Genomic DNA, 11,858 nt, shown 5'->3' with positions numbered 1-11,858 from the left:
GAAGGTAAGCTGCAGAACAATATGTATGATATAATCCTGAGTGTATATGTGGCATGTATTTTTAAGAATACATCTTTTGTTTTTGGGTGCACACGCACTTATAAGCACATAGAAAGATATTATTATGTGGAAAGATATATAAGAAAGTTAATGGCAGTTATTTTGGAAAATGGTACTGTGAATTTTAAGGGATGGTAGAGGAGAATTTTTCATCTCTTTTGATAGTCCTTGAATTTTTATCATGCATATTGCTTTTGTAATTAAAAGATGAACTGTCATTCTTTCTGTTGTACATGGTTAGAAGAGATTGGCCTTGTCAGGCCTAAACTAACTCTTTTTTATCATACTGTTCCTTGAGAATGTGATTTACTGACTTTAACTAGACATTTTGACAAAGAAATAGAAGAATTAGGAAATTTTTTTCAGCTTTGGTGCCATTACTATAGAACACATTTAAGACCTTTAAATGTGGGCCGTATTTTGTTCATCCTTGCTTCCTTGCTTTACCACTCTGCCTTGTACATAGGAAGTCCTCGATAAATGGTTTCTAAATGAATGAACAAATAATAGCGTACTCAAATTTGAAGTGATTTTTGTGGAAAGAAATAGTGGTAACCAAACATTTTGTTTGTTCCATATTTATATTTAACAAAGTTCTTTATGACCTTGGTAACTGGTGAGCTATAGAAGCCACACATAGTACCTATAACATGCTCTTGAATATGTGAATGGGAGAAGTGAACGCTCTTTTTAGCCTTTATTTTTTAGTTTTAATGTTATTTGGTAGTCTTTTTTAATGTTGGAAAATTAAATATGACCTGGAATAAAATAAATTAATAATAGCTATAATAATAGCAAACACATATAGCACTTACTTGTGCTAGGTACTGTTATAAGTGCTCTACACTTGTTAACTTATTTAATAGTCACAATAACCCTATTTTACCGATGAGGAAATTAGTTTGCAGTTTGGTAATAATACCTATGTATACCTACACTCCTCCCCCATCACTATACCACAAAAATATTTTCTCTAACAGCCAATCGTCTGGTTCTACCATTTACTGCCTGTGAAACCTTTAGGCAATTAAACTGTTTAGAGCTCTTTTCTCTTTTGTAATAGTGGAGATCATAATACCTACTTTGACTTCTTGTGGGGTTGTTATGAATAACAAATGAAGTAACCTTTGCAAGAGCCTTTGTAAACCTTAAAGCACTATCCAAATCTAATTTGTTCTTTTTAGAACGTTTAACACCCAACAATTATTATAAAATAATAAAGGAGATACTATATTTCTGTGGTAAACAGCTGGCAGTATGGAGAAGATGGATGTATTAAAATTAGACTTTTTAATGAAAGACTACTGTATGTGTGATAATATATTGGATATTAAACTGAAAGGTTAGTTATTAGATATCAGATTCCAAAGTGAGATATCAGATCAAGATACAGATTTTTGAAGCAGATAGGATACTAACCTAAAAGGAAGCTATGAAACTATCAGAGGAGTGGAGTTGGAGAAGGATTGGTGAAGAAATTTCTTTGGAGAGAACTGCTGCCTCGCCCATTTTTCCCATGGCACTGGATACACACAAAGGTGAGGAAGGGGGTGCTACCAGAGAGAGGGAGGCTTTGATGTGTGTCCTCTGAGGTCCTAGAGGCACATGTCTAGAAGCATATGGACAGATATCTGACACGTTTCAAAGCCTGTGGCTCTCAGTCTAAGGTGTTAGGACAGAGAAGAGAGTTGCCAGTGATTTGGAAAATGCATGCTTCTGGGAGAGAGTGGTCAATAGTAGATGAATCCCAAAGGTAGGAAGGAATGTTTGCTCGTGGTATGGGATGGAAGGAGTGAAGGAGAGTTAATGAAGATGGGATCGGCAGCACTCTCAGAGTTTGTTAGATCTAGAAATGAGTGATACCAAGTGTGAGAGTGGGTTAATGTTAACGTAGGCGTTATCTTAGATCCTGTCCAGTAGGGCCAGCTAGAGGGAGGATGGGCTGTCAGCAGAAAGCAGGCTAGAAGTTTCTAGATTGCTAGAGAATGTGGAGAGAATAAGTGGAATAGAATACGTTTGCCAGATTAGTAGAACTGCAGATGACTAGGGCTGGCTTGATGGGATGAGCCCTATGTAGTTGTTTAGTGCTCCATACTTGGTTTAAGGCTCTGCAGTTGCTATCTTGAAATTCTTAATCATTTTTGAACAAAGGGCCCTACACTTAGTTTGCACTGGGCCTTGCAGGTTATGTAGCTGGACCTGCAAATGAGAGACTACCCATGTTGAAAAAGTCTCTGCTAAAGCCAGCATAAGAGCTTTAAACATCTGTCAGGCCTGGAGAGCTTGACACTGTCTTATAATGGCACCAGTCAAATACAAACTTGTGATATTTCGGTAGGGGCCTGAAGCTACAATCAGTAAGAAGAGGTGGGAGTATTAGGGAGAAACAAGCCATTTGCCACTGCCTATAAACATACACTAGCCTGGGAGCTGAGGGGAATTGGGATTGGAAGGGGGTTGTGTGCATGTGTGTAAATATTACCTTTGAATGAAGACTGAAGTCTTGAAAAGAAGAGGACATTCTAATTGAGACTGCGTTTGTGAATGAATGTAAGAAAATGGATATAAGAGTCATGGGGCCTACTGTAATTTACATCCAGAGCCAGAGAAACAGTCTCCTTCAAATAGTAAATTTTAAAGAGAGAGTGGAAGACAAAAATAAAAGTATGTTGTGATCACATTGCTCAATATGCCAGTTATATATAGTAACTTTTTTCTTATGTAATCAATCATCTTTGGGCCAACTTTACAGAATGTTTTGTATGATTTCTTGGAATTTAGAGAGTACATTTTTGAAAGCAGTTTTATATTACTGGCTTTTAAAAAGATGTTAGAAATAATTTTATTAGAATATGCCTTGCCTTATTTTCTTTGTCAGATGTACCCAAGATCCCACTGTTCCCATATTTATAGAAGATGAACCACAATTTCTGTTCTCCATTTTCAAATTCATTATCTTTATAGCTTCCTCTTCCTTGATTACTCAAATTACTATTGCCTACACTGCACTCAGAGATTATTACTCCAACTTTTTTTTTATTGTTTGGTGTTTGAAATGGACTATATATTGATTCATTGTATTGACTTTATTAAAATGCATAGTCTAGATACTTATGAATCGTGGTTACAATTTGAAGTTTTTAATGAAATATTTTGAATGCATTTTTTCTCCCTGCATAATTCAGTAAAGTGTTTACCATTTTATTTTGTTACTGTTTCTTCAGAAAGACTTACCCTATGTTATTTCTGAGTCAATACGTACTGTAAGACCAAAATTTATAACCCAAGTAATGTATAGATACATTAACGTTTTTCCCATAAAGTGAAATTTTATAAGTTTTTTCAGTATTACTTTGATTTAATTTGTCTAATCTGCTTTGAATTTTCTTTTATATTGGGATTTAATTAAAATACTTTATTTCAGTCTTTCCTCTCTCCTTAGATAATTTTTGAAATGTAGAACTTTATATTTATCACTACCAGTTAAAGAATGAATCATGTTAGATTGAGTTTTGCATATTTGGTAGACACAAGGCTTACTAACAGATAGATTTTATTCACCTATGTAGTATTATGTAATAGTACATTTTCTTTTAACAAATATTTTAGTGGTTTTTAAATGATAGCTCCTCTTTGAACCCTTCTTTTATTCCAGTCTACTCTGTTTTATAGCTCCACAAGTGCAGGAATCAGATCTTAAATCATTTTTTAGTAATTATGTTCCTTGTATCATTTATATGATGACTTCGACAAGTAGGTACTCAATAAATCAGAGTCGAATACATACTTTTGAAGTGAGTATGTTGAAAACTTTGAATTAATATGTCTCATATTTTTATAGGCTAACATTTCCAGTGATCACTGGCCACCCTTGGTTCAAGAGGCTACAACTGAGGCCTTGAAACTTTGCTTTTGTCCACTGGCTGTTCTCTTACAAGCTTTGTTACAATTCAACCGCAAAATGGGGGCAAGGTATAAAGAATATTTGTTCATTTTTTTTCTTGGAAATGCTTTTCCACTTTAAATCCTTCTAGGTAACAATCAAGGAAAAATTTATAATTAGTTTAACAAACTAATAAACTTTGGGGTTGTTTGTATATATGTATCTGCTTTGGAAGAAAGAGCTGGTTCTAGAAATCCAATAAGAGAGAAAAAAGTCTTGTATTTGTTTTAAAAAATAATTTGGTATGCAAATATAGGATATGAGAGGTTTGACATGACAACATACTAAGTGAAGACACCTTGGAGTTTTTGTTCTCCACTATGTTAGGAGGTGCCAACAATTTGATGAGGATTCTAGAAACAAAATCAAAAAGACCCAAATTCAAAGCTATATTAACAAAAGTTCTTGCTAATGCTATAAGTTATGATGCTAATGCTGTAAGTTATGAAAGAAGTAATAAATATTGAAAAGGCAGAGATATATTGTTTATAAATAATGTGGTTTCATATCTAAACAATCCAAAATCTACTCAGATTAAACTATAAAAATTCTAGCAATATTTTTATTGAAGGGTGGGGATAGTTTCAGCAATAAATTTGAAGAGACTTACTTAAAGATCATAAGGATGAAAAAACAGGCAAGAATATTTTAAAATTCTGAAAATAATATCTAGTTCTCATAGATACTACACGTAGTACAAAGCAACTAGAAGTAAAACAGTGATTTAGGAGCAGACATTACTGGAACAGAATAGGTGTTATAGAAATAAAGCTTAATAATAAATATGTGGCAGAAGACACATTCACAAAATAGAGATTTCAATACTTGTGAATAGAAGGGAGGAAAAAAAAATCTAGGGGACTAAGGGTGATGGAAGATTAAGACCTTTTGTATGGCTAATTAGAAATTCCGGCATTATTTATTAATATTTTATTTTTGGACATTTTTTGTGTGTTACTATTATAATTTCACCAAGAAATGTTTTATAATGTAAACTTCCTAATGAACTACTTCTGCTTATGCTCAGTATGGATGACTTGGAAGGCATTATCTCCCTTTTCCCCCAGGAATCTTTGTTAACACCTCCCATAATTTTTATTGCCTTCAAAACCCAGCCCAAATAAACATAAGGTCTAAGAAAAAAGAATATACTTACTGTATTAGCCCTATGCAAAAGCATCTTTAAGACAATTTCTTTAGTTTCTGCTTCAAACCAATTGCTACTTATAAGATCCTTCTACTTAGCAGTTCTGAAGTTACCTCAATTTGTTGTTTTTACCGGTACAGAAGTTTTTGGAGTCAAAGATGTTAGTAAATTAGGAAAGAAAAAATTAACATAACTATAAATCAGCTGTTATTGCATCAGCTCACATATCACACACATCTTTGAAAACATACACTAAAAGTCTGATATGATACACTTAGCCTCTAGTGTAGCTGTTAAATATTTCTTGTTCCACTCTACTTCACCTTTGTATTATTTATTGATTTATTTGTTTTCTGCCTACTTTCAAAAAAGATTAGAGGAGGAGCACTCAGAACTGTTCATAAAATAGGGGTGCCTTTCCTCATTCTACTTGGAAGGAACATTAATTTATTTATCTGAAAAATGGGAATAATAATAGCAACTACCTAATAAGGTTGTGAATATTAAACATGACCACATGTGTAAAACGTTTTGCATAGTACCTAGTGCATGATACTTAATAAATATTAACCATTATTATATTTATTATTTGAATAAAAAAATTATGAAGTAATCAAGTATCACATCTGCAAAAGAATGAGAAAGATACTGTGTGTATGAGACTACTATATGAAATATGTTAATTTTCATGCTTCAAACTAAATGTAAATATCTTTTTCCCAGAGAAACACGACGTCTTTTGGAGAGAGTGGTGTATCAGCCTGGGTATCCCAAATCTATTGTATCAACTGCACGTTGGTACCTACTGAGACACTTATATGCCAAAGATGACTATGAGCTCATTGACGTAAGGCATTGATTTTATTTAAAATATTTTACCTTGGCCCTAAGGGTTTTAGAGTTATTTTTCAAAATTATTCCACTTTATGATTGAATTTTTCAAAAAAATGACCATGCAGTTCTTTGGCCAACAAAAGACTACAATGTCTGCTGTTGTATCTATTAAAAGTAAAGAAATATTTATGTACATGGCTTGAAGATTAAATATATAGCTTGCATCTTACCATGGGTTAGTTATAAAATTCCCATTTCAATATTGGAATACTGAAAGCTGGGAAACTTTGACATTAATAACAGGACTGTTAATGCTATGTTTAAAAACAGTTTAATGTAGATTTATCCTGTATGTGTATAAGACACCCTTATATGGGGAAGCTAGATTGAACATCCCTAAGCCAGAACTCCAAAATGCTCTAAAATCCCAAACTTTCTGTGTGCCAACATGATGCTCAAAGGAAATGCTCATTGGAGCGTTTCAGATTTCAGATTAGAGATGCTTAACCATACTAATTTGTCTTTGACATAACCATTTCAAAGCCAGAATCTAAACTGATAGCAAGTACAGAGGATTTATGGCATTGGTTTAAAACCTTAGGGTCAGATCAGTTGTGAAGTATATTGTAAGTAATCAGATACTAATCATAGGTGGCAAATGGTTTTACTTTTTTTTTCTGTATTAAAATATAGCCAATTCATGGATATCTTTATATACTTATCTATCAAGGCATTCTTATAAGCTTTCTTTTTCATTTTTATTTATTTATTCATTTATTTTTTAAGAGATAGGGTCTCCCTCTGTTGCCCAGGCTAAAGTTCAGTGGCGCTATCACAGCTCACTGTAACTCCTGGGCTTGAACTCCTGGGCTTAAGCCATCCTCCTGCCTCAGCGTCCTGAGTGGCTGGGACTACAGGTGTGCACTCTCACGCCCAGCTAATTTTTTTTTTATTCTTTAGAGACAAGGTCTCCTTATGTTGCATAAGCTGATCTCAAACTCCTGGCCTCAAGCGATCCTTCTGCCTCGGCCTCCCAAAGTGTTAGGATTACAGGTGTAAGCTACCGCACCCAGCCCTTATAAACTTTTTCTTAAGTGAAGGAGAAGGGCAACATTAGAGGGAGCTTGCCTAATTGGTAATATTTTATCTATAGACCACTGAAAATTTTACGAGTTTAAAAGTCAGCCATCAGATGTACTAATGGAAGAGGTAGCAGAATCTAATGGGGTGTTCACATTATCTTTGAAGAAATTATTTGACTACTTCTTGCCTTTTCTATAAAGTATATGTGATAATTTCTACTCCTCATGGGATAGCTCTGGTATCTAAATATATAAACATATATGTATCTAAAATTCTTTTGAAAAAGGTAGAATATATAAAAATATATTGGGTTAAGATTCTCATAACTTTAGCCAACAATTTAAAAAGCAATGAAAATTAATGAAAAGGTTTTCAGTACCTATAGCATTTTGAAATACCGTTTGCTTCTTGGTGAAATATACAAAAGAAAAGAAATGTTAAAGAAAACAATGTTTGGAGAAAGGCATTATAATCAACATATTGCAAACAAAAAAAGGTAGAACATGTATGAATATTGGGAGACAATTGATCATGGGTCTCTTGTGTGTGTAAATACTTTGCGAGCAGGGGACCTGACTATCCTTTGTTCCAATCTGTCTTTTCAAGGATATTTGTAGTGAATAGGCTTGGGAGACAGACATAGTGTCTCCTTCCAGAGCAAAGGGTAGGCATTCCTGCCCATTCTAAAAGACCTACGTCTCCTAGGCTCGGGGTTCTCCTCTTGTAATACAACCCACATATGTGGGAACTATGTGTCCATCCATGTCACCCTGTGAAGCTTAGAGGGCAAGGGGAACAGATGCAAATATGTTGATGCTGATGCTGCTTGCTGTACCATGAGTAATGAAGTAATGAAGACCTTTGTCTCTGACCCAGGAGTCCTGTGTCTTCTGGTAGCATCATAGAACTGTAGTGGACTAACTTGTTAGTTTGCAAGTAGAGCAAAATCTCAGACCCTTCACCGGGCTTGGCAATGAACAACCAACAGATGTTTTAATAGTGGAATGATCAGCTGAAATTTAATCTTCTGGTTTGTGGAATTGGTGAAATCATGGAAAGATTTTTTTTGATAAAGCCTAGAACCTAGACCCTAAATCCTAAGCTGTGACTTTAAAAGGGAACAATGTCATTTGGACAATTCTATTCATAAAATGCTCTTTTGGGGTAAGGGTTTAGAGACTACTATACTATAAACAAAGCCACCAAACAAAACCTTAATTTTATACAGTGCTGACAGTAGTAACAATCAAAATGTTGGTATCTATACTAAATTGAATGAATTGTGCTCTCTCTGTTAACTATGAACAATTTATTTTAGCAAAAGTGAATGAAAAATTGCACAGTCACTTTTTCTTACATGATTTGGTGTTGCCTTTCAAAACTGCTGCCCTTGGAATACTTGTCTTCTATGAATCTAAATATGGATATTGTTAATAAACAAAATACTAATGTTCTTGTATGTAATTTCTCACAGGTGCTGGTAAACAATGCCAAAACTCACGGAGATACAAGAGCATTGGAACTGAATCAGAAATTGTCTTCACAATAATATTGGATTATTTTATAGTAAGGAAGCAAAGAAAAAACTGTCAAATGACAGCAACTGTCAAAAGCAGTAGATCAGGACTTTTTCCCAAAGCAACATTTTTAAAAACTATAGTTATAATCATTCATTTTTTTTCTTTTTTAAGTGTAAAGAAGTTTAAGTTTTTAAGTTAGGAATGTAATTTTCCATTAACTCTTAATCTGATTTTAATCTGGAAAAAAATCTTTGGGAAGTCCATAATGAAAGGAAAACCATGATTCCCTGGGTTGCTCAACAATTATTTGTAAGCCATTATTTTCTGCATCTTGCATGGTGCACAATAGAATATCTTGTTTTGTAAGCCCTTACAGTAAAGCCTTAATAGCCATTTTCTAAATAATATGCAAAAGCAGATTAGCACAATGCAGAATTTTCATTTGTTAAAAAACAAATTCAAAGATTTAATTCCTCCTATGAATTCTGGAGTTCAGCAGATCAATTCATCATAAAATCCAAATCATCTTATAACCTATTTTGCTAGTGGTTAATCTCAGATTCTACTGAAGAAGCATAATATAAATGTTGGTGAGTCTTAGACTCTAATGGATGTGATTATATAATTCAAAACACTCAGGTGTATGGTTGCATTTAAAAACATTAATGGAAAATTTTGTAAAGTAATGCTATCAATATTTAATTGATCATGTAATTTCTTCAATTATGATGAAAAGACTTGAACTTTCTGAAATAAAACAGAAATACAGTGTCTTTCTTTATAGTATCAATATCAGACATAATTTGTAAATTTCGAATTTTAAAACGTGAAAGCAGTTATCTATTTTTTTTTTCAAAAAACCCTTTATGTATATGAAGAAACTATGTCACTTACTTTGAATTTGTGGTTTTAAAAATGTCTTCAGACATTTGCATATTATTTATTATATAAAAATATGTGGTTATATAATTTATGTGGGTTTTCTAAACCAACAGCTTCACAATGTTACTTTGTGAGATAATATAAATTGACAATATTCTGTAATTAAATTGCACTTCAGAGTTTAATCTGTTGAACTGAACTGTAATCTTGTGTTTCCCAAATTTGGCTGAACATTATAATCATTCAGACCTATGCAATCAGAATCTTTAAGGATGGGGGCAGGCCTAGGACTCTGCATTTTAGAGGTATGAGTAAAAAATTCTAATATTCATTCAGATTTGTGAACCACTGGATTAACGCAATGATGATTTTTCCGTTTATTTTCTTCTTTAGCAAGTTTAAGCACATGCCAGTCTCTGCCCATTTCTTCCTTATCCTCATAACTGTCAAACTGATTCAGTGCTTTCAATGCTGGCTCACAGACTTAGCCAAAGATGCACTGCAAAAGGCTGCCTGTGCAGCCCTGGTGCCCATGCCCTCCTGTTCCCTCAGGGAAACACTTCAGCCTTTTCCCTTCAGAATGGGATGATTCCATTTGCCTAAATGCTTTGGATTCAGTTCTTGTCCTCCGTCTGCTTTCTGGGGTATCCTTTGCTTTACAAGGTCACTTCCACCTAGACTGTGGACTTGGTTTTAGCCTTTGCTTCAGGCCCATAATCAAGTGGTAACCTTTTAACTTGACTCTCTTGCCAAATTCTGGCTTTCAGGGACCTCAGGTCCAGAGTTGGCAAAACACCTTTGGTAATACCATCTTAGGTCATTTTTTTTTTACATTTATGTGCACACATCCTCTCTCAACTTTTGTTTGTTGCCGTTTTTTCAAATTGCTACCCAGTTACCATGACCTCAAATCATTTCTAATTATATAAATTTTATGGAGCTTACTTTGTGCCAGACCTAGGCTAAGTATTCTTAACCTTGTCATTTAATACTAGTTAATAAAAGAGAGTGGTGCTAAACAGCATGCGTAAAGCAAAAAAAAATTCAAAATGAATCAGTGTTGTCAGATTCTAGAAACTCTAAAAGTGGCCAGAGTTTCCTTTTGGAGTTTATACATAAAATTAATTAGAGGAATTAGATTAAAAGTTATTTCCTGAAGTACCAGTATTTAGCATTCATATTATTATATCATTATTTTTGTTATACTTTATTTGAAAATTATGGTGCATTTTTTGTTGTTTTTTTATCCACCATTTTCTATTATTGATTAGATCTTTATAGACTAGTTTGGCATCTAATAATAATTTCCTATGGGAAAAACATTTCAGATTACAAGTAAGCTTTTGAAACACAATCTATTTGTTTGGGATCAGTTATCATATTTCTTCAAGTGTCCCTTCTATTAATTTCTGGTTAAGAAAAAAAAAACCCTTAATTTAAAATACTGTGCTCTTTTTTCACTTAATAAAAGGAACTATTGACAAACTTCCTTTAATTTAGAATTCTACACAGAATAAGATTGGCTAGAAATACTCAGGTTATACATTAAGGTATTTAAAAGTTGTGGTTATTTAAAATAGTATGAAACATTAGGTAAATATTTACTAGTATGTAATATAAGAATATGAAAGGATACATACTTGGTTGCTGCAGAGAAAGTTTGATATCTGCTTTGGGGAAATTTATAGAAACAGCAAAATGAAGCATATTTTGGCATGAGTCAATGTGGCCTGAAGATCCATTTCAGTTTTTGCACATTAAAAAGTGTGGGAACTTTGTTTTGACAAAGTTGACTCTTGTCTCTCTACAGGTCTTCCTTTCTCCCTCGTTAGTTGTTAATGGATGGAAAACTTCTCAGGCTTCCATGCTGCTTTTTGGAAGGTGTAGCACTCAGCTGCTGGTTATAAATTGGCCCTCAATTTGCAGGAGAGTTTTTTTGTTTTGCTTTTATTTTTGTACTTTCAAAAGATACATTTGTGTATCGTATACAGGTACAATAATTTTTCCATATATATATTTTTAAGACTTTTCATATAGATGGAATAAAAAGAATATCCTCGTGCCCCATTTTTGGTTTTGAAAATGTATTCACTAAGATTTATTATACCTCAATACCACTCATGGTGTCAGGCTGTCCCTGTGCTATAATAATGGGTTTTTCATTTCTTTGGCTGAGTAGGAGCTTTCTGAATAGCAGTATTTTAAATTCTGATGTACTTAAGCAAATAATCTCTATAACTATAATAGTTTTATAAATGCTAAACTATCTTTAAACCTTAAAATGTTTTGACATAGGAAAATTAAGATTTAGTATATCTTTAACAAATAGCTGTTATGAAACATTTAAAATATTTTCATCTTATTAATTCTGAACTTAGAATTGAAAATA

The 11,858-nt window shown here is 33.4% G+C and overlaps 1 protein-coding gene across 1 annotated transcript in view; it reads left to right on the top strand.

Moving 5' to 3' along the window:
* The window catches only part of TTC37 (tetratricopeptide repeat domain 37), a 73,977-nt gene extending 64,997 nt beyond the window's left edge, over positions 1–8,980 (top strand). The window contains 3 exon segments of the mRNA XM_012644774.1: positions 3,902–4,032; positions 5,874–5,997; positions 8,542–8,980. Of these exon segments, the coding sequence (XP_012500228.1) occupies positions 3,902–4,032; positions 5,874–5,997; positions 8,542–8,616 (330 nt within the window). The 3' untranslated portion in view covers positions 8,617–8,980.
* Positions 8,981–11,858: the final 2,878 nt, after the last annotated feature.

This window comes from Propithecus coquereli, unplaced genomic scaffold (genome assembly GCF_000956105.1).
Source record: "Propithecus coquereli isolate 6110/MARCELLA unplaced genomic scaffold, Pcoq_1.0 Scaffold22, whole genome shotgun sequence".
NCBI classification, from domain to species: domain Eukaryota; kingdom Metazoa; phylum Chordata; class Mammalia; order Primates; family Indriidae; genus Propithecus; species Propithecus coquereli.
This window is presented reverse-complemented; position numbering and strand designations above follow the sequence as displayed.